Raw genomic sequence first — 26,970 nt, 5'->3', positions numbered from 1 at the left:
AACTTAAGCTGATAGTCTACAAGTATCTTCTGTATTGTATGTGTAATTTAATAGCTTGTTCTGTGAGATTACTTAGTTGCAACATTTTGAGACTTTGTTGTTAGGTATTTTGAGACCTTGTTCTGTCACTTTCATTAACAGATTATGGTAATGTAAGTGGCAAAATCTGTTCTAACTTTCAGTTTCTTGAGAAAAGAGTAATCGTTTGAGTTCTTTGGAAAACTTTATGCTCTTGTTCCTGTTAGATTCTCCATTTTTTTTAAAAAAAACTTTCTTTGTCAGAAAACTGTGAACTATTTTCCACAAAGACAAACAAATAATTTGACAGATTATCTGTAACTATGTTGATGAAATTCTTGTCTTGTCTTTCAAGACCAGTCACCTTTAGTTTCAAACTCTGAATCTATTCCATATTGTTATGCTTCTGATGCTAAGTAGTGATAAACTTTATGACGTAACATTATTTACAAGTTATAAACAATGCTACCTATTTTAAAAACTCTGTCTATAGAAGCATGTCTAATTTATGCTTAAATTATAGTTTTTTTTATAAATTTAAATTGAAATATTTTCTACATTATATTTATTTATGTTAAAATAACAAACACACTGCTAAAGTATGGCTAACTCTGATTAAGAAAAAGAAAACTCGTAAATACAATGGAAACAATCTTTGAAAGATATAATACGACTAATACCCTCAATTATTCTTTCTTCTGAAAAACACTTTCAAGCTATGTTTAGATATATATTCACCCGTTTAAAGAGGCGGAGTTAAGGAATTTTCAGTTAAAAAAAAAATAGAAACTCATCTAATTCTGCAACTTAATCTAAATTTACAATATTATTAATTACATACTCCTCCGGTCCTAAATATAGGACCCTTATACTAATGTGTATAAAGGTCTTATATTTAGGATTGGAGGAGTACTATACAATAGATGTTACTCTTCCGGTCTTTAATATAGAACCCAATTCTTGAGTTAGTTTTGGTTCTAAATATAAAAACCCATTTATTATATTTATTATTTTCTCTAAATTATCTCTATGGATACTTTCTCAACCACAATCAAGTAGAATAGGGAGAGGGGGGTATTAAGAAAGATGATTATGGTGTTTTAGGAAAAATGTGTCACTTTTCTTAATTACTAACTTACCTAACTTCTTTAATCTAATCAAATTAGTTAAATGGGTCTTATATTAAGGACAGGAGGAGTATCACTCATTGGCATCGAATCTTGATAAGAAGCAAATTGAAATTGACCAAACACGCAAGCGAGCGACAATAATTAATTCAAGTAACAAAAACACAATCACAAAGGTAATATTATATGCTCATGACATATCATCAGGATTAATATTGCTCAAACATTATTCGGTTTCCTTAATGACTTTCTATCTTTATCACACAGATACAGTCTCCTGGAGAACTGAATTGTCTAATTATAACCTTCCAGATTCGATCAAAATCAAATCTTTAATTTATTCGTATATTTATTATATACTGTGTACTGTGTGTGCATTATATTCTTCTTCCACCACAACCAGCTTGTCGTTGGCAGTTGAAGAACAGAGCAGCTACAGGAGATCCGAGGTGAAGCGCACAGAGAAATCTCGAGTGTTGAAATTCTGACGCGGCCACTCAGTAGCATCGACCATTTGTCTTCCCTTTGATTGACGAAATAACACAAACACGTAACGATGAATCCCCATCGTTGGCCCTGGACTCTCATAGCTCACTATCTCTCGCCCTGTATACAACACATATACATCTTCAAATATATCACCTTCAGCCACTATACATATATACATATATATATGTATCTTCAAATATCACCTTCATTCAATATATACATATATGTTGTGTGTTGCAGGAATAAGGAGGAGAGAACAAAGGTAAAAAAAAAGGCACACACGCACACAAAACATAAATACATACCGAAGCTTGGTCCTGTAGTCGCTGGAATATCAGTTACCAACCTGTACGTATATGAAGCAGATCAACATTAAATTATAACTCAATTACACACACACACCCACACACACACACACACAGAGTAAAAACCAGGATCTATCGAACAAAATATATAAGCCAGGGATATCTAAGCTTCTGTCTATATATTACATGATCAAGTTCACAAACTAATAGAGGGAAAACTCACCAATGCAAGTACTCTCTCATATTTGGTTCGCTTGGGCTCGGCGCATCAGGGTCCACCATAATCTGCATGCATATAAAGCAAGTCACTACACACACACACACCACACACACACACACATGTATATCTTTTCCAAGTGACAAAATAAAGTTTAAAGAGAACGGAAATTAAAGCTAGAAGTATATAGAGATAGAGATGAGAGCGCGCGCACACACCAGAGTGAAGAAGGTCCTGAGGTCATCGCCGCCAACATCAACCCTTGGAATGCTAGAAACATGGGAGGGTTTGAGTTCAAGACCATTGAAGACTTCTCTGTGATTACTGTAAGTGACCCTCATTGAGATTGACCTCGTAAAAGGATCCAAAACATCTCCAACTACGCCTCCAACTACAAGAGGATCCGTTGATGTCATCATCACCTCCACGGAAGACTTCTCTTGTATATAGGCAGATACTTGGCCAACCCTGGCTGCCATTTATATATATATAGGCTCATTATTTGATTTCTTCCGTAGTAGTAGTGTGTCGTCCAAAGCATCGTTCGACTTTTTTGTGTCAGTTCTTTTTTTTTTCTTTTTTGGTGGCTCGTGGGGACGATCAACTTGGATTTTCACTAGTGGCCATGGTCAGCTTTTTTATCAGATCATGGAATAAGGTGATGGGGATACAGAGAAGGACCATGCTAGCTATCCCTCCTTTAATCTGTTGTTTTTATACGCTTGTTTTAGCATATATTTATACTAATTAATCATGATTTGCAAATTTATTTATACATATAATATTATACTTGTTTAGGTGTGTCTTCAGGTTAGGGATGTATCTGGTTTCTAATAAATTTTGCATATCCATCAAGAAATATTGCAGAGATCGACCCTAGCTCGATCGTGGGTCTCTGTTTGTTTGTGGGGGAATGAGATACGATCTGGTAGTGAAAGGGGGGAGGCCCGAGAATATATGAACAACCAGTGAGAACAGAAATTAAAGCAACTTGCATCGCAGCAGAACGGTTCTGATTCGAGTTTGGGTTTCTTATGTGCCTCTCTCTAATATCTTTCAAAATGGTTTTTTCCTCTTGAACATTGGAGTCTATGTAAAATGAGTGACGTTTTGACGTTAAATTTTTCATGATTAAAAAAAAAAAAAAAACTAAAGTTGTGCAATTTTGATTTATTTTTTTGAAAAATAATTAAAAAAATTTCAAAATTGAACCATTTTATACTTATAAGACGTCAAAGTGTCGCTGGTTTATGCAAAATCTGATAACAACAAGAGATTAAAAAAAAAAAACATATGAAAACTTAGAGTATTACAAAGGGCATTAGAGAAAGACACATTAGAAGTCCCAAACTTAGGTTTTTCTCATATTTTCTTTAGTTAAAAAAAAAATACTCTTCCGGTCCTTAATATAAAACTTAATTGTGGAGTTGATTCTAATTTTAATATAAGACTTATTTCTTATATTTATCAATTTTTTTAAAATCACCTATATTGATACTCCATCAACCTATGAGAGAAAAAGAAAATATAAAGAAGATAATTAATGTATGTTTTTAAAAAAAATGTCATATTTATTATAGTTAACTAATTTTTTAATTTTTTTAATCTAATCAAATTAGTTAAAGGGTCGGAAGAGTATTAAGTATAGGCCCTGAAAATGTCGCATTCGTTCATGAAAACAAATATGAATGGGAATCCTTTTTACTTTAGGCAACATGCATGTGCATCAAGATGCGATTGAACCCCCTGTCAAAATTCATAGAATATCTTTTGGCTTTGCTCTGTACGTGTGGATAGTGGATACCCGCAAAGCAATTAAAAGACGAATCAATTGCTCAGTTGGGTCGTACTAAGACGGCTACCTCGTATGCATATAATTTGCCGTACATAAGTTTCTTTAATTTTTGGTGAGGCACAGACGACCTATACCTTGAAGAAACAAAGTGATAATTTGCAAGTAAAACAATACCTGCCAGTACGTAATATATAATCTGTGTATGTATATATATATGATCTTGTCTAGATTCGTACATAAAATTGGTCTCATGGATCACATATACACTACATTTTCCAGGTATAACAGTGAAGTGAGTGTGTAAAGCAGATCGCATGATTCACAACTGCGATCAGATCAGAAACTTGATATTTGTTTTATTCCTATAGACCATACTACAAGAGTTTGTGTGTGTGTGTGTGTGTCTATCGTCTTCTTCCACCAGAACCAGGTTCACGTTGGCAGTTAAAGAAAAGAGCAGCGACAGGAGGTCCAAGGTTGTAGAGCTCAGCGAAGTCACGAGTGCTGAAATTTGGACGCCATCCAGGAGCATCTATGATTTGTCGTCCCACTGATTGACGAAATAACACAAAGACATAACGATGAATCCCCATCGATGGCCTTGGATTCTCGTAGCTCACGACCTCATGCCCTAGTGTATATATACATAAAAATATATTTACAGATGTATATATCATCATCAAAAGCGAGTTTTACGGTAGACAAGAAAAGGAAAGCTAAAAAAATTATATATAGTTACCGTAGCTTGGTCCCAAGGACGCTGGAATATCAGTTACTAACCTGTCCACATGGAAAAAAGTTGAGTTCTTTATACACAGTTGTTAAACGGTAAAGTTCATATCAAGATTAACAAATTGAAAATGACCTCTCATGTTTGGTTAAAATTTGCATATCAAAGCTTCATGGCATGCACGGTTAACTTGTAATATAATTCAAACAGCGCGAAGTGTAATAAACTGGGTAATTCAAACAGCGCGACCTGTAAATCGCATAAAACTTGAACTAAAAGAACAGAGATATGAAGGGAGAAAGGTAAGATATTCTATATGTATCAAGTTGACATAGAATGAAGAAAAGAAAGAAGGGGGGAGGATCACCAGTGCAAGTACTCTCTCAAACTTGGGTCACTTGGGCTAGGAGCATCAGGGTCCACCATAATCTGCATGCACACACACACAAAGTTAAAAATGAAGTTAGGTATTATTACCTTTTTATGATTAAAACGCGAGGATTAAAGAGAGGTTAGGTACTACTGAACTGTATGTGTATGAGAAATTGAAAAGCTTGTTGTATAGTGTACGTACCAGAGTGTAAAGGTCCTGAGGTCACCCTCGCCAACTTCAACCCTTGGTGGGTTAACCACGTGGGAGGGTCTGAGTTCGCAGCCGTTAATGACCTCTCTGTTATTACCGTAAATGACTGTCATGGGCACTGACCTCGTAAAAGGGTCCAAAACATCTCCAACGACACGTCCAACGACAAGAGGATCTGTTTCCCTAGGCATGATGGTGATAATAATTCACTGGTCGACGAGTTTGAGTTATGGATGGGTATGCAGATCCAGTGCACAGGGCCTTGCCTATTTATATTTGTTTCACTGAGTTCACTTTTTACGTTCCTAATCTCTTAAACTTCCTAAGATTCTTTGGACGACGTTGACATCTTCTTCCTTGTACGACATCAGAAAATGAACGTCATTTTCTTCTGGAAGCCCTATAGCAGTAAGGATGATTATACATATGTATATGTACATCTAAGATTATATATTCTATTTGAACCCTTAGTTTTCTTTGGACTTCTATATATTACCGCACAAACATTTGATTTGGCAATTAATTAAGACCCTGGGGGCGAAGTGTATCCACAGAGGAAACGATAGGCACAGGGTAGTGTTTAAAACTTTATATGCAAACACACGTTGGCACAGAATAACCTTTTAACAAAACAACGTATGGGGGATGTCTTTTTCAGATAATTAGAATATGCTTACAAGATAGGAGTTAATGTCATCTCCACCCTTGTTTTTGTGTGTTGTGGTTTTGCCAGTGTCCTTTTCTGTCTAATTCATTAGTTTATTCGTCTGTGCGCGTTGCCTGTTTCGTTAAAGGGATGAATTACACAGACGTTGCTATAGCGACAGTGGAATCTTGGCCCCTTTCTGTTTCGGCACTATGCATATGCTATAGCTAGCGATCCTTGGTAACTTGAAAGGTGAACTCATTTTCACAATCCAGTTATTACTCTAGCGAGTGCATTGTCACAAATCAGTAGTTTAATCTTCATGAGTCATGAAATTCAACTAATTTAAACATTTGTCGGTAACTTTATACTCCAATGGTACGAAAGCTTCTCCGTTATTAAGTAAAAAGTAACAAGGTTGATCTCATTTATAATCTTAGACTATCTACCTGCTTCTCAATTGGGCAAGAGAAAAAACTGACTCAAACATCCCCCCCCCCCCGGGGAAAAAGAATAGTTTTCCTCCTAGTAACATCAATTCGCAGCAGCAGCAAAGGTTAGTTTTCTTGATAATATATGAAACAAACAAATGGATGAAAGCAGCAGCCATACAACTTGAAGAAAAAACTTCGGTAGAGGATATAGCCACGTACGCTATCTGTATATGTTTACACCTTTTAGTATAACTTTATTGAAATAAAGTAAAGGCATATTATTAAACATGTTTTGATGATTTTCAAATCACTTTGATCTGAGGAGTGTGTATATTATTAGAACATGAAATATGAAACTCCACGGGCATGGGGACCCTGGCCTTCAATTCCTTTCAATTTAGGAATCAAAACGTGGTGTTCTCTTACTGATAGAACCTCATCTTTAAGTGGTGGCACAGAAAGATGTTAGTTGGCATATTTAAGAAAAGCAGAGAGAATCTCACTATATGTCCTTTCTGCCAGTTTAGATCATCACATACACAAAGACGTTTCCGATCGAAACTGCACACATTTATTTCTTCAGTCGTGAGCATTTTAATTCTATTGTTACGTTACGTTTTGGGCAAATAAAACAAGTTGCAATGATATCTAATTCCCATGTTTTTACGTACAAATCATTAAAGTTTCAAAACTATGAAGCTTCCTATAGCTACTACGGGACGAATTAGTTGAGTTTCTCTGTTTGTGAGGCCTTTCAATTATTAAGGGATAAGACCAATATCCCCATCTCATATCCTCAAGGCCGGCGGGGTTGAGATATTCTAAGAACAAAAAGAGAGACCGAGAATCTCACATTCTAATTCTCTTGCTACTTGCTACAATTGCTCAACTCATGCACGCAAGGACCAAATTCAGATTCTCTTCCGTCGACCCCCTCTAGTTTTCTTACGTTGTTGTGTCTACGTACGAGAAGAGACAGCTGATGTGTGTGTGTGCAGTTTAATTTGAGGTATACTTTGAATGTTATTATTATAAGACTTGAAAATGTAGGATTTAATCTTTCATCAAAAAAATATATATAGTGAAAACTCTTCTATCTTCTACATATGATTTGCTTTTGGCAACAATATGTTTAATTATTGTACTCCTCTTGTCTTTAATATAAGACCTAATTGTTGAGTTGATTTTGGTCCTAAATATAAGACTTATTTTTCATATTTATCAATTTTTCTTAAATTATCCCTTTAAATACTCCCTCAACCATAATTAAGTGGAAGAATGAGAGAGGATATTGAGGAAGATGATTATGGTGTTTTAAAAAAAATATATCATATTTTTATAATTAACTAACTTACCTAATTTCCTTAATCTAATCAAATTAGTTAAATAGATCTTACGTTAAGAATCGGATGAGTATATCTGTTGTCCAACCCAGGAGAATATCTTTTTAAACCTTTATCTCAATAAATAACTCTAGATTCCAGCTCTGCTAAATGTGCAAAAAGCACGTGGGGGCCCTTTAATTAGTTTTCTTGCTTTTTGCCCTATCAATTTAAGAATCAAAGTGATGGATCTCATGGTTTTCAGATGGAGGTTGGTTATTGGTCATATGTTGCGTTGAGATATATAAAGAAAGAAGTAGAGAGAGAGAGAGAGAGAGAAATTAAAGAATAGGATCTTGCATTACATACCACAATTTTATTTGAACCCCTCATCAGATAAAAACGCATGAGAAATTCATGCACAGAGTCTTAAATTTCAGTTACATTCTTCGTTTATTTACGCCAGCATACACACACACACACAAAATCTTCAATCCTTAATATAAAAACTAGATAACTAATTTAGAGATATTAAAAAATTAGTTAAGTTGATTATTTGTCACAAATGTGTTAGTTTTCCTAAACTAATCCTCTTCAATGGGTGATTGGAATTATCCCTTGATAGAAACCCCTTACAATTAATAAGAATATTTGAAAAAAGATGAAAGACAAAATAAATTGAGTTCTTATATTTAAAACCAAATCTAATCTCTTAACTAACTCTTAGGTCCCGTTTGGTACGAAGCATTGAAAATGAAGGATTGAGATTGGGATTACAATTAAAAAAATCATTAAAATAGTACTTAATATGAATAATTGTTTGTTATATGGATTAGGTATACACATAAAGGTGGGATTGGGGAATACCACTTCTCCCATGGTATTCTCCAATCCCACATACATAGCTTTGGCTAATCTCATATATCAAACAATCTCTTATACTAAACACTCTCTTAATAGATTTTTTTAATTGTAATCTCAATCCCAACCCCTCATTTCCAATGCTTTCTACCAAACGTAACCTTATATTAAAGATCGGAGGTAGAATTTACTTTACACTGGGTATCTGAGATTTGTTTGGCAGCATCATTTTGATGATAACTTGCAGAATCCAATTATATTCCATCTTTTTTCAATCCTCTCACCGGAATCTCCCTCTAAATATATGAAGACCAGTACCCTCAACTCTCCTCTTGTGGGGGTGTATGGGCTATACTCTTATTATATACAAAGTTAAAAATGTAAGAGCCAGTGTAAATAGATATAGGGTTAAGAATTTCTCAATTTGCTGGTATATTAAAAATAAATTCAAAATTTCGCGTCATAAAAATAAGTTTTTAAAAATTAAAATTTACAATACATTTTTTATCTTGTATCATTTGACTAATCATGAAGAGAGATTACCAATTCAATGGTTAGAATATAATACTTCAAGTCTTTAATCTCAAAAAAATAATATGTGCACATGAGTGAGTGTAACAATTAGATGTCTAAACAGTTGTTCAATCACCATTTGTATGAAATAATTTCGATTTTTAATACACCATGAATCTGATCAATGGAACATTATTTATTAAAAAAAAAAAGAAGCACGAGGCTAGACCTCTGGAATAGGGGAGGCGGGTGGATTCCATTTAGGCATGATGACCGAAGTTTGAGTTTGTCTGCAGGGAGAATTACAATAAAGTTATAAGAAAAAAAATATAATTATTAATAAGTCTAAATAACAAATGAGAAATTGTTGTTTACTATTTTAAAACTTGTCATTATAGGCTACTTTGTTGTTACTAAATTTTTTGTAATTATATTTTGTATTTGAGATTTCATTGCAATTCCCCCTTCTCTCTTGTTTGTATATGCAAATACATTTTTAATAGAGTAACCTTCATTACATGACTTCAAAAATTTGGCAATTTGAACTTGTTTAGAATAGCTTTCGATCATTTTGACTTTGAGCTTTTTTCTTCAAATTTTTTTTAATGAAAATCTAGATATCATCACTCAAAGCAAAGCAAAAGATTAAAACTAAACCCTTTCATCACTATTCGCCTCTGGACACAGAAGTGAAGGTTGATCAATAATATAAAAGCTATCAATTATAGTATGAGACAACTTAACTAGGAAATTCACAGTACGGTTTTTTCAAATTTAAACCTTCTGTAACTGACCTCAATATATCATCCAAACAAATTCTTATCAAACTAATATGTTCATAAAAATACATCCAAATATAAATCATATTACACTAATTAATTTTTGCCCTTAGTTTGCAAAAGTTATTTGGAATAAAAATAACTTTTACAAACATTAATTCAAACAAACCCGCTATTAATAAAAAATTGCAATCAACATTTCAAAATAAACTAAATAATTGGAAGAAAAAAACTTGGCCTTTTAGCCATACGTGCATGTAAAAACTTTTATTTCCGCCCCAAAACAAGGGTAAGCATGTGTACATGCATCTGCGTATTAAACACAGGTGCAATATATACCAAAAAAGAAACAAAGAATGCTTCACTTCATCTATACAAAAGTAAAAAACAATTCGTGTTGGTTCTCGTTTTTGCTAAAGAAGCTCTCTTGTTAACTTGCAAAAGAGCGATTGATTGATGAGCCTAATTATAAAGAAAGAAGAAAGATAAGGAAAAGAAAATATAGCAATGAACTGTACACACCGCTAGTGCAAGGGAGCCGCTGAGTGCCATATTCAAACACAATGCCCAAGCCAACATTCTAACTTCTACCAAAGCTATGCCGTACCAACAAACAGGTGTCCATATATTTATCTATATATCTATATATATGTATATATGTATATAAAGCATGCCACCGTCCTTGCTCCAGGACTCACAACAACTTTAAAGAAAACTCAGAAGAAAGCAAAATTTTTCCTGTCACTTGTATCGTCAATTCCCTCATGCTGCATCATCTATTTCCTCTGGTTCCTTCTCTCATTTGACCTGTTATCTGGATTGTCACTCTTTTCTGTATCAGAACTCTCCACGATTCCTGCCTGACTCTTTCGCCGCCTTCTATCCTGAAATGTCACCGATATTCATCATGCTTTGATTTGAAACGGTCTCAATATGGATGTTTCATTGTAGCTTTCTTCTATTGCGATAAAAAATGGTAGTATTAATAGATTAGTCCAAGAATATCAGGTAGACACCATTAGCATGCCTGGAATAGTGAAGGGCCAGTCCAGAAATATATAACCTGGGAGGCATGAAGTCGGACTGGAAGCTTGTTTTGTACACAAATGGAAATAGATTAAAAAAAATAACAAAGTGATTTTGAGAAGGTAACATTCACGTCCCTACTTTAAAAAGGAAACAAAAAGATATGGAAACTGTTGAGTACTTGAGTAATAATTACTAAAGCATAATACAAAGCAAAGAAAAGAAAGAGAGAGGAATCCGTTTCATATGGAAATACGAGACCGGGAAGTCAAAAGGGGGAATGCAAAATCCTGACATAGATCTGTTCGGCCAAATGAGCTAAGCCATGTTCTCCTCAATTATAGTTATGCCACAAGTAAAATTTTTCTGTTATTGTTGCAATAAACCAGATATGGTAGTCAAAAACACAAACTGCCACACAAAACTGTAAACTTCGTGTGATTTTGAAAAAAGATCAGAATCAGAAGTCAAACCTCTCGAGGTATAGGGTATTCTTCTGATTCAAGCATGCGGACAACTTGACTCATCTTTGGCCTTTTTCCGGCATCTGGATCAACACACCTCAGTGAAGTCAAAAGAGCCCGTTTAAGGGCACTTGTCGATGGGCGAGTCTCAAGTTTTGGGTCCACCACCTCTTCTGAACGCCTATTCCCTACCATCATCTTGAGCCAGTCAACCAAATTTACCTGCAAAAATGTTAAGGATAGTCTCATCAGTCAAAATAATATGATTCATTCCATTCTAAGTAGCACATAAGAAATACAAATAACATACCTCATCTGCTGGTCTGCTGTAATCCACAGGATCTCTTCCGGTAATGGCTTCAAGGAGTAACACACCAAAGCTATAAACGTCACTCTTCTCATTTAGTAAGCCAGAATTAGCATATTCTGGAGCCACATATCTGAAAATGCAATGCAAACACAAGAGAGGAAGAGAAGGCAGTTAGCAAGCCACAGACAACCATAAAGAAATATGTAATTCTCAGTAGTTCCATTTGGCATGAACATATTTTAGATTTAGATTTGACTATAAGCATGAGATTGCTATAAAGATGAAAGTTAACATAGAAATTTAGTTATGTAAATTTTAGTTTGCACCATGGGACTTTCATCACTGCACCACCCTTAACAATTGTAAGGAAAATACAGGCTCAAAATAAAAATGCCAAGAAGTCTTAAACTAGCAGACTTCTAATTGAATTGCATTAAACAGAGAATAGCTTACCCAAAAGTACCCATTACTCGAGTTGTGATATGACTTTTCCCAGAACCCAGCAACTTAGCCAGCCCAAAGTCAGATATTTTGGCATTAAAGTCATCATCAACCAAAATATTGCTTGACTTAATATCACGATGTACCACCTTTGGTTCAATAGCCTCATGCAAGTAAGCCAACCTGCAACATATAATTACACATCAGAGACAGTTAATCAGGGAATGCAGTAAACCAGATATGGAACAAATGAACAAACCCTTTAGCCGTCCCAAGGAGAATTTTCATCCGAGCATCCCAAGTAAGATACCCCTGTTTCTGCATTGCTCCATGTAGCCATTGTTCTAAATTGCCGTTGTTAACATACTCATAAACCAGCAACCTGAAATTCATAGGGCATTCATCATGAATATCATGAACTGAAATAATACAAACTGGTAACCAGAGATTAGAGGAAGCACATGAAACTTTAACATAAAATCACCAAAGCAAGTAACAAATTTTCCAATAACACAAATTGGGATTAATAAATATTAATCTTATCATAAGCCTACAGGATTGTGTTAATCAAATAGAACTCAAATGAAGATGAAATCAGAGGCAAAACAGCCGCATAAAGAATACAGAATTGCAGATACAAAAAAATGCCGTCAGTGGTAATCTATCTGTCTTGGTTTCAAGATATACACACTCTACCTGTGAGTGCCTTCAACGCAGTATCCAAGAAGTCGGACCAAGTTCTTATGCCGCACATGACCAATAGCCTCAACTTCCACCCTGAATTCCTTTTCCGCCTGTCCTCTGCAAGATTCACATAACACTTGTCAGAGAAATTTGTTGAGTATGCAGACATCAAAATTTAAAATGAAAAGACTGCAAAAGCTAAACAAACTCCCGTCTACTTACACATTATTGAAAATCTTCTTAACAGCCACAGGATTCCCGTTGACTAGTTGACCTCGATAAACAACTCCATAACCACCTTCCCCAATTACATTGTCCCTTGAAAACCTGTTTGTTGCGAGTTCTAGGTCCCTTAATGTGAACCAGTGACCCCAGCCTAGTTGAGAGAATTCAGGCAAACCAGACAAGGGGCTGTATGAAGAATTGGTCTTAGAGCCACTGTCGTCGCCTGATTGAGAGCCAACACCATCTTTCTCTAAATGATTAAATGAGCCTGACTGACTATTATTGAGATTATCCCCATTCTTCACTTGGATTAAAGCCTTTGCAGACTCCTGGTCACTAAACCTGTCATTCAAACTCGTGAAGGAACCATCCTGCAGATGATTATTTGCCGAAACTTGATCAACTCTAATCTCTTTGATCTCTTCTGAAACTGATGACATATGGCTAAAGGGGAGCATGCTGCTGTTGATTTTTCTGGATTTCTTTCGCTTTGTAAGACATATTGATAGAACCACAAGAATGATTATAATGAACAACCCAACAGCCATTGCCATCAATTCCCACGCTTGTAGACCAAAAACAGAAGTTTTCTTGGATAACCCCGAATTCAAACCAGATGCCATTTTGCTGATGCCAAATGTCTGCAGAAGTCGATGTCAAAATATGAGAAGGCACTTTAATGCATGCAGCAAATCAAGTAGCAAAATTTCGCATTTGTAAGACAAGACTATGGTTTCAGTACGAAACTCTTGTGCCAAATTTCTGACCCTCTGAAGCTTCTTCTTTTTTTCCTGAACGAAACTTACAGAGTAAATAATCCAGAATTTCATAAAGAAGCTAAATCGTCAAGTACTTTTCCCCAAAGAAGAGTGAAAAAGAATAGACGCGTGACCATGTTTTTCAAATCCCAGACCAATCCAGCACATATGAATTATGAACCAGACCGCGCAAGAAAAACTTCAACAATTTGATTTCAATTATTCTAAAAGACTGAAATCGCACATGCCCAACAGCGCACAGTGGCAAGAAAGCTAGCCCTCGACAACATTTGAAAACCAAGAATGCAAGCCTGGAAACTTCATTCACTTTGCAAATGGGGGAGAGGGGACAGTGCAGGAAAATCGGTTTGCTCAATTGGACTTTGTTTCATCCCCCTAGGATTTCCCATCGAGTGTGACGAGATCAATGAAACAATCATTACAAAGAGAACCTTTACTAAGAAATTTCAAATCAATACCTGCAATACACTCACAAACTTTCTGAAGCAGCGCAGTTACTAGATCTCTTAAGCCCCAAAAGTCCTCTGCGAGGTGAAGCCATTAGCGCATGCCCGGCTCAACCCCATTGTCATATTCTTCCTTCCAGTGCAATAAAACTTTCTGGGTTTTCTCAAAAACAACGAATGGGCCCTCGAATTGAATCAGAAATGGGGAGAGACGGACCCTGTTGTGAAGCTGGAGGGAAGTAAACAAGGGTCACATGAAATTCAAGGAAGACGAAGAAGCAATGGTGAGGCTTTTAAGAGGAAGAAGAGATGGAATTATCAAGAGTAGGTGACGAGAAGCGACATGGTTCTTCTTCACATTACATACAGTAAAAGAGACGCATAAAAACGAAAGCTTTTTTCCTGCGCCGTTTCTTCAAATTTGTTCTCTCTCTCCCATCTAGCCCAAAAAAAGGTTGTTCTGTTTCCGCGCCTACTCGCTCTTTACCTGTATTTTGTTGTTTTTATTATACGTGTTGTTCATACTGAACCAGGAGGTGACAGATAATGAAGAGGCCTGAGTCACCCTTGACATTTGAAAAAAGCCTTTCTCTAATGATGTGATTATCTGAATTTCACAAATTAAGCAAGTTAACCATCAACGTTACTCATTAAGAAAAAAGTAAATTGTGGTCATTAATCATTATTACCTGAGACAGGTGATGTGTGAAATCTGGAATAAATGCTAAAGTTAATGACGGTGTAAGAGGAAAAAAATTTGAGAGATTAACTAAAGAAAACCACGTTCATTTTAAGTTGGGTTAACCAGTATAGTACAGTTTAGTTTACTAATGTAATCATTAATAATGACTTAGGTATAGCATTGTCAATGGCAAGTGGGCAAGGCATCTTTTATTGTTTGGGGCTTCGAGATGAGGAGAAATGTTCAAAGCCTCCTAATTTCGACGAGGACGATAATATTGATAATAATTTCAAGGTTAGTACAGTTTAATCCAAATTTAATGTTGACCATGATTTTAAATTATAATTTTTTATCCCTATAATTTCATAAAGAATTAGCCTAAGTTAATACCCTTAATCAAAATTTTAATGAATTTTGATCTTTGTTTTTGTGTTTTTAATAAGTTTTGATTTTAATCTCTATACTCAATATACTGTTAAACTCAAACAAGTTTTTATAAAACTATAAGGACCGAAAATCATGATTTGAAACCATGAAAATTAAAATCAAAATTCAATCAAATTGTAAGAACCCATAATTTTAATAACAAGTGATATCTTAGTACAAAGGGTTTTGACAATTTAAATATAAACTTTCAAGTTCATGTAAATAGGAAAAAAAAACATTTGAAGGGAAAATATTTTCGATTAGATCCATAATGCTCAAATATAATCCAATTAGATAATCATATAATAAAAATAATAATAATTGAAGGCTATGTTTAATCCATGTTACATTTACATAAAATCTAGTTCAAAATGGACCAAATCCTATGGATGCAGATGCAGTAATAAGGGAATGATGGTACAGGATTGTATTTCTGAGCTTGAAATTAAAATTCTAAATCGATTAAAAGCAAACATCTTGTAGCAAATGCGGTGGTCAAGATAATTAACTTCTCAGAAGATAAACATTCCATATCGGTACAGCTGTTTCTTGAGGCCAAAACGGCAGGCTAGAGCAAAATACGCAAATTAGTCAGGGGCTTCCACGTGATCAGTGGGTTTGAAATAAAAGGTCACGTGATATGAGACCTGGTCTTTCTGCGTGGTTTTATTACAAGTTTATTCTTTTTTTTTTAATTTTGATGGGCTAATCCGTTTAGAAGCAACAGATCATATCAATATATTGTTAGTTGAGATGATAAATCGTCTTATTTTTATAAAAAAGAGAATATAAAATTTGAGTCTTAAAAAGTATACTTACTAGAATGGCTTTGAATTTAATGTTTCCGGCTCGACAAAATTAATCTGAAACTTAAAATAGTTTAAAAATACTCTGAGTTATTAAAAAAAAATGATGGATTGGGTTCATAAAATAGGACCTCGATTTGGTGTAATATTTTTTCACCCAAACCTACTAAATAAATCGTTACAAAATTGTATAAATAAAAATAAGATGGAATTTTAATATGAAAACTATATTTATGAATGACGGATGGAAAATTAAAATATATGCACGCTCGAACGTTCAATCAAGAGAAAATAATATATTTATAGAAAATTGAAACTATATGATGAAAAAAAAGAAGGAATTATATTGTTCAAAAATTCACAGACAATATGATTCATGTTGAATCTGGGGGGAAGTGCACGTAACGTATTTTAACCGTAAAAAATTACGAAAATATGGAAGGAAGTCGGATGTGTTACTCATAAGCTATTGATGGGACATAAATTTATTAAATACAGAGAATTAGCTTTACGTTAAGTCGTCAACTGAGTCGGGGAAAAAATTGAAGTTCTTTCTCCTTGTTAATTGACTAATTTAAAAAAATTAAATAAATTATTCTAAAATGTTATGTTTATGATTTTTTAAACTAATTTATTTTACTTATAACTAAATATATAATTTTATAATACACATAAGTATTTCAGAAAAATCATATAATATATGTTATAATCAAGTAATTTTTTAATTTTTTTAAATTAATCAACTTAGTTTTATATTAAAAACTAGAAGTAGTATAATCAGATTACGTGCATTGCCTCTAGGTCCACGTTTGCATCGCACAACCCCCAAAAAAAAAACAATTAATAGGGTTGTTGATGTTCAATTTAATTTTGGTTTTAATCCCCGACTCCCTACTGTTTCAAATGGTTAATTTTAATTATTATAGTTTCATAAGAATTTAATCTGAAGTTAAGTACAAGAACAAAAATCAAAACTTTATAAGAACAATACATAAACTCAAACAAAAAAAATTATGAAATCATAGAAAGCAGGATCAACTATTTGAAATTGTAAGAATCAAAATCAAACTATGAGGACTAATAATGGACATAAGTATCTACGCATAAAATTAATAGTGATTAGTGTTTAGGTAAACCATTTTTTTTTCTAGGAGAAGAAAAGAGATACATTTATGTAATTAATCTTTAGTTTTGAAAGGGGGGAAATAGGGAGAGAAGCAAACAACCGCTAAATCACCCAACAAAATAAAATCAAAAGGACGTTAAGTAATGACAAAAAGCACAATCAATAAAATACTTAATCAATTAATTAATTAATTAGATGACATACGAATTCAACATAGATATGCTTGGAATTATATGTTTTCAATTATTAAACGCGTAATTCAGGAAGTTTAATCACATCCTTTATTTTAATAACAAGCTTTTTAGGCTGACATTTTCCGGCCGGTGGCATATCATCACCCTTGTGTTCCCCAGTCTTTCCTGGTCCTTGTTAAAAACTAAGTATTTATATCAAACTAGTATTAAAATAGATGGCTCATCAATGTATATTTTATTTATTTATTTATATTTTATATCGGTGTGAACTATTATGGACTCGTGATTAGTTTTAAGTATAAAACAAAACAACATAAAAATTCACTAATTTTATAAATTAAAAAATTATGCATTAAACTCATCTGTTTTTGTAATTTTAACTCGAAACAACTAATGATTACAATAATTAAATTATTTTGAGTCAAAGTCTGAACCTGAATAAATAATTAAAGAAAAATTAGGGACCATAAGTCATATTTTCCTGGTAAAAAATGCGTGTACATTTATGAAAGTATATTAATATTAAAAAATAATTTAATAAAGATTGACAAAGTTGCAATGATTAGAATAGAAAAAGGGGAAAGGGGAAGGCACACATATTGATTTGGTTTGAAGGAGCTGTTGCTTATGGATCTGGTGTTGGCAGTTGTTGAGATTGCTTTGTCTGTTAAGGTTATAAGGTTCTTTTCATTTATTTTTATTTTTTTAAAAATTTCAACATGTGTTCTTATGTTCCCTCCCTTATTACTCTACCTCTTATATTTTTCTACACCCTAAATTTATTATTCATCATCCTCCTTTTTAATATTAAAAAGTTTGGGAAAAGTACCGAATTGAAAAATTAATTGATGGATGGTATCTGAAATTCATAATATTAATACTTTCTGAATATGAAAAACATTTTAAAAAAAAGTAGTACATTTTATCTCAGGAAAAGTAGAAGTATGAACATCCCTGTAGATGAATTGTAAGTGAACTAGGCTTTGATAAAAGAAATTTGTCATCTTAAAAAAATAATTCAGGGGATGATTTGTGTGTTATAATTTTTAATGCTTGTCAAGGAAAGCGTGCATTTGTTAATCAAGACGTTGACCACATAATGGCCTCCCTCAACGCGGCCTTATTATCATTGGCAATTCATTATTATAAATTTTTTTTATAAAAAAACTCATTATTATAATGTATTTTGTTTTTTTTCCCTTTGAATCTTGTTCGTGTTGCTTTTTTTTTTTTTCTTCATATTATCATCCAATATCCCACGCTTTCTTGAATCCTGTTATTAGGTATCTAAGCAACCGGCTAATCCGATTTAACATTTGTGACTTCCCCTTCTTATGAAGGCGTCTTCTTTAGAACTTAAATCTGAGAACCAAAGGTATTTAGCCGGGCCTTACATTATTAGACCAACGTAATTAGTTTGTTTTAAAGTGGCTGTAAATTAATAATGGCCCTATAAGAACATCATGTTTCATATTGTTTTTCTGCCAGTCATAGAACATGTTGTACGCGAAACGTGTCGGTGGGTTCTCTCTCCTTAATTATATGGCAGATGTACCAGTTGGAAACAAGATTAAACACTTTTAATTGTCAAATTAATTAAAAACCCTTGCAATTAATTCAAAACTATATTTTGGTGACTATATGTACCTACATATCTCAGCCTATGCAGATTTCCAGTTAGCTGGGTGTTCAGCAATATATATTCTTTTGTTCTTAATTGTTTGATAAATGAATAATATCATCATCAATATATACAAGCTCCATTATTCATATGTCGTTATCCATGAAATCTGTTCTTCCATTTCTTCGAACATTATTTTTACAATTAAAATTAATAATTTAAGCAATACATGTATACCTTTTTCATGAGATTATGTCGTCTATTTTATTAAATCGCTCTTATTTTCATTTATCAATGTTTTTTTTCAATAATTTAGTAGAATAAATCACGCAGCCATAACTGAAATATGAATAAACAAACTTGCATCTGTACATTCTTCAATGGCCAGAATATTCTGAGAATTAAGTCCGAATTAATAAACACACGGTGATTTACAAGTCTAGTGTTATTAAAATCTATTAAAAATTGTTACCAAACTTAATTTAGGATTTAATAATTTGAAATTTAATTTTGTGGGATTTTTCCTGTAATCAAACTTGCACAATCTCCTCCTTAGTGTCCAATTGACGAAAATCAATAAAATATTTTATTTTTGTCGTCGCAAATTCCCATGTTATATGTACAGTATTTTTCTGATATTCTCATTCTGACTTTTTTTTAATTTTTTTTTCTTATTTCTCTCACTGTTCCCAGACAAACGTGTAAGTAAAACTTTGCGGTGAGATTCATCTAATTTTTGTGGGGAAAAATAATATAAAAAAAAAAACTCGGCCGGGCATAAACAGTGACTCGAACGAAATAAAGTTGTTGGGCCTTCAAGGTGGGCCTTTCCAGTGAGCCCAATTACTGATAAAGGCCCAAAATGTCGTAAAGTGTTGAGCGCAAACTTAAATCCACGAGCCCATATTCAGTAACAGTTATTATAATAATAATAATAATAATAATAATAATAATAAATACTATTTTTAAAAATTAAAAATATAATTAAACTCGTGGATTCTTAAGGTGAATCCGTGAAGGTTAATTATTTTGGGTTTATTTTATAGTTAATTTTTAGCCTTGAAATTTAAACTTTTTCTTTTGGCTATGACAAAAGAAACACGCATAGATTATAAACCTAAAATATAATATTAATACCGTGCATTTTACATCTAGTAATCTCGGGCTATGTTAACTTATCAGAGGTATTTGAATCACTTTTAAAAAGATAATTCAGTATTCTTTTAAATAAATAAATCATTCAAAGGTGTGTTTGGTATGAGGGATTCGGAGGGGAGGAGAGGGAGGGGGAAGGATTTTAAATTTTAATCATTTCCCTTTATTTGGTAACACACAAATTTTAGGAGGGGAGGGAATATTTTAAAAAAATTTCATTCCCCTTCCCTCCTCAACCTCCCTTCCAAAATTAGGAAGATTTGGAAGGAAAGGACAGTAATTTGTCATGTTGTGACCATTATGCTTATATTTTGTCATGTGATGATTATTATGCCTATATTTTAAATAAAATAAGGATGAAATTGTCCATATCAAAATATTTCTTTCTCCCCTCTCCTCATGAATCAAATAAGGTAATATTAAAACTCCTTCCCTTCCAGGAGAACACACTCAAAAGAAGATCAGACACGAAATGGACGAAGCTGTAGACAAAGGGTTTACACCTGGAACCTCCTTCAAGGAAAAGCTCACGGGTTTGGAGGAAACGAACATACCTCAAGACCGCAAAGGGAGTAAGGTAATTGACGATGCGTGGAATGATTATATAGCTAACCTTAAAAGCTTTTTTGTGCAGGAACCAACAGGAACCACCCCTGGACATGAAGAATCTGATAAAGAGGACTGCCCTACCTTCAAAGTCACGCAAGAAGAATATGAGCTTTGGTGCGCGCCATGGCGAAAATCTCTAATAATAAAGCTTATGGGAAAATCTATCTCACTAAGAGGGATGAAGAGTAGTCTGGCATATATCTGGAAGACAAACAAATCGTTCACAACTAGAGATCTTGACAATGGCTTCTTTGTGGTCTCCTTTGAAGATGAGGAGGATATGAATTATATCTACCAAGAGGGACCTTGGATGGTAGGAGATAGATATCTCTTGGTTCAACGCTGGCGGCCAAACTTCGATCCTTGGTGTGCTGAGGTTCAAAAGAAAATCGCCTGCTGGATCAGAATACCCCTTCTTCCCTTAGAATACTTCAACACAACCAGCCTAAAGCGAATGGGCTCTCTGATCGGGCGCACACTGAAGATAGATATGATAACTCATACCAGTGAAAGAGGTCGATTTGCGTGGATATGCGTCGAGATTGATCTCCAGAAATGTCTTAAGTCGGCTATCAGTATTTTTGGCAAGAGAAGAGTCATTGGTTACGAAGGACTTCATCTAATCTGTTTCTTGTGTGGTAAATATGGTCATCACAGAGATAATTGCCCAGACAAGGAAGTATGCAACGAGTGCCCAACACATATTGGTTCAGATCATCAACATCAGAAACACGAAACTATGAAGAAGCAGCAACCAAGCAATACAGAAGAGAATGCCGTTAAGTTAGCGACAGGGAATACGGAACACAGCACAAACTGGGGAACCCCAGAAACGCCACCGAGATATGGAGAAAGGGAAAGAAGTCACCGGCGCCGACGATACGCCATGCACGACCAACTACGGGATCTGGAACATCGTCCAACGGTCATCGCGACGTCGATTTGGAAACTCCAAAAATCTTGGGATGCGAAATTACGTACAGGAGCGATCTAAGCAACCCAATAAGGAAGGGCAGAGTCCGAGGAGGAACATATCTGATCCTAAAGGAGATCCCAGAAATGAGGCACGCATATCACGGGGTTTTAATGATAATAGTGGTGAGACCCAATCTGTGGGGAGAGATAGTGTCATACAGCGGCGGTGGGTCCCGGTGAATCAATTCAGATCCAGAGGAGTGAAAGAAGGGAACGTCAACGAGGCTTCTCATTATGAGACACTGAATGAAACAAGACCGAGTCCTACATGGATTGACAAACCCAGGCCCAACTTTCTCTGCTCGCCTAATCCATTTGCTCCCCTTGAAAATGGGTCTCAAGATGACGGGTCTACTATGATGGACGAGGGAGATAACACATTTAACCAACGCAAAAGAGAAAACATGACGGTCGAAAAACAGAGCGGGGTAGAGGGCACTGAAAAGCAAAACTTACGCGTAAAAAACAAGACGGATACAACCGATATGATGAAACTCTCTCATCAGAACCTTGCTATTTCTTCTATGGGGCCTATAAGCAAAGCACCCCAAAAGGGAGAGATTAAATGAATTGCATCTTTTGGAATTGTAGAGGGACTGGATCCAAAGCATTTCCGGGTCTGATTCGCGAAATACAAAGACGCTATAAAGTAGACTTACTGGCCTTATTTGAAACAAAAGCCAGTGGAACAAAAGCGTGTCAAAGAAGCTCAAATCTCGGTTTCGCAAATGTGGAACTCGTGCATGCTAATGGATTCAGAGGTGGCATCTGGCTAGCTTGGAATGATGGGGAGTTTAAAATTACTATGCTTGAAAAATTCGAACAAGGAATTCATGCTGTGGCGGAACGTGGAATCGATAAATTGTTTATCACTTCGGTTTATGCAAGTCCTAATCCTATGATGCGCAGAAGACTTTGGAGTAAACTTCAAGAGATTTGTCCAGATAGAAGATGCCCCTGGATCATAGGGGGGATTTTAACGCTACGCTTTTCCTAAATGAACGAAGGTCTACTGCTAAACATCCTAGCACTGTAGACCATGACTTTTGCAACTGGTTTGAAACAATGGGTTTGGTTGACTTACGGTGCCATGGCCCTTTCTTCACGTGGCGTAGAGAAAACTGTGAGAGCCGCATAGACCGGGTACTTGCCAATACCCGTACTCTAGATGTCTTTCCTGATACTTCTATTAAGCATTTACCCTGGTTTAAGTCAGATCATAGGCCCATCCTATTCCAATCTAAGGCCAACGACAATAACAAAACTATCAACAGACCTTTCCGCTTTATGGCTTCTTGGGTTCTGCATGAAGACTTTGTGAGATTGGTTAAGGAGACGTGGCTCCCTAATGCCAACTGGTCCGAAAACGTTGATAATTTCACAGTTAACGTGAAGGGATGGAGTAAAGAGGTATTTGGTCACTTGGGAAGAAAGATCAGACATGTGATGGGTCGACTTGACGGAATCACCAGAGCAATCCTTTCTTCGGGGCACTCTTCCTCCCTTGAGCAGCTCCAACGAAGCCTATGGCTTGAGCTTGAAGAACTCCTTATTCAAGAAGACCTTCTTTGGGCCCAAAAAGCAAGGTGTAATTGGTACTCATTGGGAGATAAAAATACTAAATACTACCATGCTAGAGCCAACGGAAGAAGACGGAGAAACAAAATTGAAGCTCTCAAGAACGAGGGAGGTGACTGGACAGATGATATAGATGAAATCAAACAGGTGGCAACAAACTTCTTTATTGATCTATTCACTCAGGACTCTGATACTTCTTGTGACCTTCAGACACCAGTTACCTTCCCTGACTGGAGAGATGCCTCAAGCTGCTTGAATAAAGAAGTCTCTGACGAGGAAATTAAAGCAGCTATTTTTAATATGGGAGCCTTAAAATCCCCGGGACCGGATGGGTTGAATGCCCTCTTCTTTCAAAACCAGTGGGAAACCCTTGGCTCTTCTGTTACAAAAACTGTTAAGCAGGCTTTTATCGATCCGTTAAAGATCCGGAGCATAAACCATACCTTCATAGTCCTCATTCCAAAGAAGGACAATCCGGAGAGTATACGTGACTTTCGCCCAATTAGCCTCTGTAATGTGATTTATAAAGCCATTACCAAGGTTATAGCCAACAGAATCAAAACCATTTTACCTACTGTTATCTCTCCCAACCAGTGTGGATTTGTTCCCGGTCGAACCAGTTCTGATAATATTATTGTCGCCCAGGAGGTCATCCACTCTATGAAAAATATGACAGGGAAAAAAGGTTTTATGGCCATTAAGATTGACCTTGAGAAGGCTTATGATCGCATTAACTGGAAATTCTTGATGCATTGTCTAGAAGAACTTCAGCTACCTAGTATGCTTAAAAATGTGATTGCCGAGTGTATCTCGTCCCCCTCTATGCAAATCTTATGGGAAGGAAGCATAGCTAACAGTTTCTCCCCCTCAAGGGGCTTAAGACAAGGAGATCCAATCTCTCCCTACCTGTTCGTTATTTGTATGGAAAAGCTTGCCCACCTTATTCAGATGGAAGTCGATAAAGGAAGATGGAGACCCATAAAACTGAGTAAGCATGGCCCCCTATCTCTCACCTATTTTTTGCTAATGACCTTTTGATTTTCGCAGAAGCAACTATGAACCAGGTAGAGACAATCAAGAACTGTCTAGAAGAGTTTTGCAGGGCTTCGGGACAGCAAATCAACAGAAGCAAAACAAGAATCTTCTTCTCCAAAAATGTCAATCATACAAGAGTGGATCAATTGAGTGAAACCTTAGGATTTACCCCCACCCCAGATCTCGGGAAATACTTGGGCATACCGCTGCATCATGACCGAGTCACGTCAGGGAAGTATCAATTTATTATTGACAAAATTCGATTGCGGCTTAGCAACTGGAAAATTAATAAGCTCTCTTTTGCAGGAAGGGACACTTTGATTAAATCAGTGGTCGCTGCTATTCCTAATTACATCATGCAGACCGTAGACCTCCCGGTGAGCACGTGCAATGAGATAGAGAAAAAGGCGAGAGACTTCCTATGGGGATCTTCGGATAAATAGCGCAAGATGCACCTGGTTTCATGGAACTCCATTTGTGAGGATAAGCGAAAAGGAGGATTGGGCATGAGACATATAAAGCAGTAAACCAAAGCCTTCCTTATGAAACTAGGATGGGGTCTTGTGAAAGACAGAGACTCTCTTTGGGTTAAAGTTCTTCGGGGAAAATACGGTTGCGGTGCAGACACTATCCCAACCATCAATACCCGAAAGCAAGGCTCAAACACGTGGCAAGGAATTAAAAAGACTTGGCAACACATACAAGATGGCATACAACACGTCCAGGACCGGGATGGAAACAGTCATGTTCGATGGAGATGGGAGAAACACGGTAAATTCACCATTAAATCAGCTTACAGATCGCTAAACGCCGAGAATGCTCCACTTAATGGCCATTGGTCCCAGATCTGGAAATTAAAAGTCCCTCAGAGATGCAAAACATTCGCCTGGCTCATGGCTCATGAAAAACTACTCACCAACAACATTAAATGGAAACGTGGCTTACACCTGGACGGTAAGTGCAGCAGGTGTAACATGATGATGGAGGACAACCTACATGCTGTTCGAGACTGTTCTCTAGTCCGAAACCTTTGGGATACAGTTGTAAAACTGACCTACCGCAATAGATTCTTCAACACGAGTATGCATGGGTGGATACATATGAACCTGACAGAGAAAGTGGGACAGAACAGCAAGTACTGGAAAGGATTATTCATTGTTATATGCTGGTTAATCTGGAGAAACCGTAATGAAAGCTATCATCCAGCAACTTCCATCTCGTTTGACATTGTCGTTTCAAAGGCAAGCAGTATCCTGGGAAGCATGACTTCAGCAACGACCACGCTTAAAGGTACGCGTGACAGACTACAGAACCAGATACCACCCGGTGACAAAACTTCTGTGGAGGTTGATGGAGCGTACTCTTTCAGACACAACATCGCAGCTTGCGGAGGGGTAATTAAAAGCGCAGGAATGATAGCACTGGAAGGCTTTATGATGAAAATAGACGCAACTGATAGCCTGGTAGCAGAATTATGGGGATGCTTGGTGGGTCTTAAGAGAGCCTGGGATGCAAACTACAGAGAGATAATCCTAAGAACGGACTCGGTAGAAGCAATAGAACTAATCTATGGAGAAAGTAACGACATGCACGAAGACTGGGTGCTGATAAGCGAGATTAAAGAGATGATTAATAGAGACTGGCACGTGGAAATACATCATATCGACCGTCAGAACAATGGCCATGCAGATACTCTTGCTAAGAAGGCCCTAAATGGTGCTTTTGGCCTCCAAATTCTGGGCCCGAATGCACTATCTTACATTTTATCTTCAGTGTAGAATAGCTAGTTTCCTTGTTTTCCGACGTATCAAAAAAAAAAAAACTCCTTCCCTTCCTTTTTTTTATTATAAATTCAAACAAGATAATATTAAAATCCTTTCACTCTCCTCCTTTTCATTTTCCTCTATTAAAATCTCTTCTCTCCCTTTCTTTTTATTAAGCCAAACAGAGCCTAAGTTATCATGGGACGTGTGTGGGCGTGGGAGAGATATCAGAGAAGAGATGATTTTGTAATAAATGGGAACAGCTTTGTTGGGTAAGATCACCAGAGCAGCGTGATGCGCCCGGGGAGACGTGGAAAGTTACTTCTTTTGTAATTTTTTTTAATTCATCCGTTTCCCTTTCTTCTTCTTCTTCTTTTTTTTTAACCAGATTTTATTTATGTGCTTCACAATATCCATATCAATTGACAATTAATATTGACAGCGATTTAAATATTTCCCCAATCAAGTGACATTTATTGATTATAAAATGGCATGATCCTTAATTTGGATAAGCCCTGTAATGTCACAGGAAACAACGATGTATGATACATAAATACATAACTGAGAATATTTATTCACTTCCACATACCACATTTATTCTTCTGAGTTTATTATTTCTCTCTCTCTCCCCCCCCCCCCCAAAAACCAACGCAAAACTCCAAACATGCCAATTTAATGACTATTTTTTGTTACGCCTTTTTTTCCACACAAAAAAACGCACAAATAAAAATAAGACAAAAAGTGGTCCAATTTGGAATCTCTTTTGTTAAATTATTCTTTGAGGACTTAGTTTCAAACTTTATTCT

General features: G+C 35.7%; 3 protein-coding genes across 3 annotated transcripts; all 3 read right to left on the bottom strand.

Annotated features, from left to right (window-relative positions):
- Positions 1-1,310: 1,310 nt before the first annotated feature.
- LOC114718779 (protein FLOWERING LOCUS T-like) lies at positions 1,311-2,585 on the bottom strand. The gene is made up of 4 exons (XM_028904213.1): positions 2,375-2,585; positions 2,163-2,224; positions 1,940-1,980; positions 1,311-1,751 (listed from the first exon to the last, which is right to left on the bottom strand). Exons 1-4 carry the CDS (start codon positions 2,573-2,575, stop codon positions 1,579-1,581), a joined length of 477 nt encoding a protein of 158 aa, XP_028760046.1. The 5' UTR covers positions 2,576-2,585; the 3' UTR covers positions 1,311-1,578.
- Positions 2,586-4,355: 1,770 nt separating this feature from the next.
- Positions 4,356-5,461, bottom strand: LOC114718780 (protein HEADING DATE 3A-like). Its single transcript, XM_028904214.1, has 4 exons — positions 5,252-5,461; positions 5,049-5,110; positions 4,691-4,731; positions 4,356-4,582 (listed from the first exon to the last, which is right to left on the bottom strand). Exons 1-4 carry the CDS (start codon positions 5,453-5,455, stop codon positions 4,356-4,358), a joined length of 534 nt encoding a protein of 177 aa, XP_028760047.1. The 5' UTR covers positions 5,456-5,461.
- A 4,844-nt stretch (positions 5,462-10,305) lies between these two features.
- Positions 10,306-14,593, bottom strand: LOC114718783 (probable receptor-like protein kinase At5g18500). Its single transcript, XM_028904216.1, has 8 exons — positions 14,207-14,593; positions 12,967-13,610; positions 12,757-12,861; positions 12,320-12,442; positions 12,073-12,243; positions 11,620-11,749; positions 11,319-11,531; positions 10,306-10,703 (listed from the first exon to the last, which is right to left on the bottom strand). The coding sequence occupies exons 2-8, from the start codon at positions 13,590-13,592 to the stop codon at positions 10,596-10,598; spliced, it is 1,476 nt and encodes a 491-aa protein (XP_028760049.1). The 5' UTR covers positions 13,593-13,610; positions 14,207-14,593; the 3' UTR covers positions 10,306-10,595.
- Between the last annotated feature and the right edge of the window lie 12,377 nt (positions 14,594-26,970).

This window comes from Neltuma alba, unplaced genomic scaffold, assembly GCF_004799145.2.
Source record: "Neltuma alba isolate B1F8T4 unplaced genomic scaffold, ASM479914v2 tig00011868_pilon, whole genome shotgun sequence".
In the NCBI taxonomy this organism is placed as follows: domain Eukaryota; kingdom Viridiplantae; phylum Streptophyta; class Magnoliopsida; order Fabales; family Fabaceae; genus Neltuma; species Neltuma alba.
The sequence above is the reverse complement of the archived record's forward strand: the minus strand, read 5'-3'. Positions and strand labels throughout refer to the sequence as shown.

Coding starts and splice junctions, on each gene's coding strand:
- LOC114718779 (XM_028904213.1), bottom strand. CDS start 2,575: ATGATGACATCAACGGATCCTCTTGTAGTTGGAGGCGTAGTTGGAGAT. Junction 1,981..2,162: donor ATGAGAGAGTACTTGCATTG/GTGAGTTTTCCC, acceptor ATATACGTACAG/GTTGGTAACTGATATTCCAG. Junction 1,752..1,939: donor GACTACAGGACCAAGCTTCG/GTATGTATTTAT, acceptor TGTTGTATACAG/GGCGAGAGATAGTGAGCTAT.
- LOC114718780 (XM_028904214.1), bottom strand. CDS start 5,455: ATGCCTAGGGAAACAGATCCTCTTGTCGTTGGACGTGTCGTTGGAGAT. Junction 4,732..5,048: donor TTGAGAGAGTACTTGCACTG/GTGATCCTCCCC, acceptor CCATGTGGACAG/GTTAGTAACTGATATTCCAG. Junction 4,583..4,690: donor GTCCTTGGGACCAAGCTACG/GTAACTATATAT, acceptor TATATACACTAG/GGCATGAGGTCGTGAGCTAC.
- LOC114718783 (XM_028904216.1), bottom strand. CDS start 13,592: ATGGCATCTGGTTTGAATTCGGGGTTATCCAAGAAAACTTCTGTTTTT. Junction 11,750..12,072: donor CGAGTAATGGGTACTTTTGG/GTAAGCTATTCT, acceptor TTGCATTTTCAG/ATATGTGGCTCCAGAATATG. Junction 11,532..11,619: donor ACAGCAGACCAGCAGATGAG/GTATGTTATTTG, acceptor ACATTTTTGCAG/GTAAATTTGGTTGACTGGCT.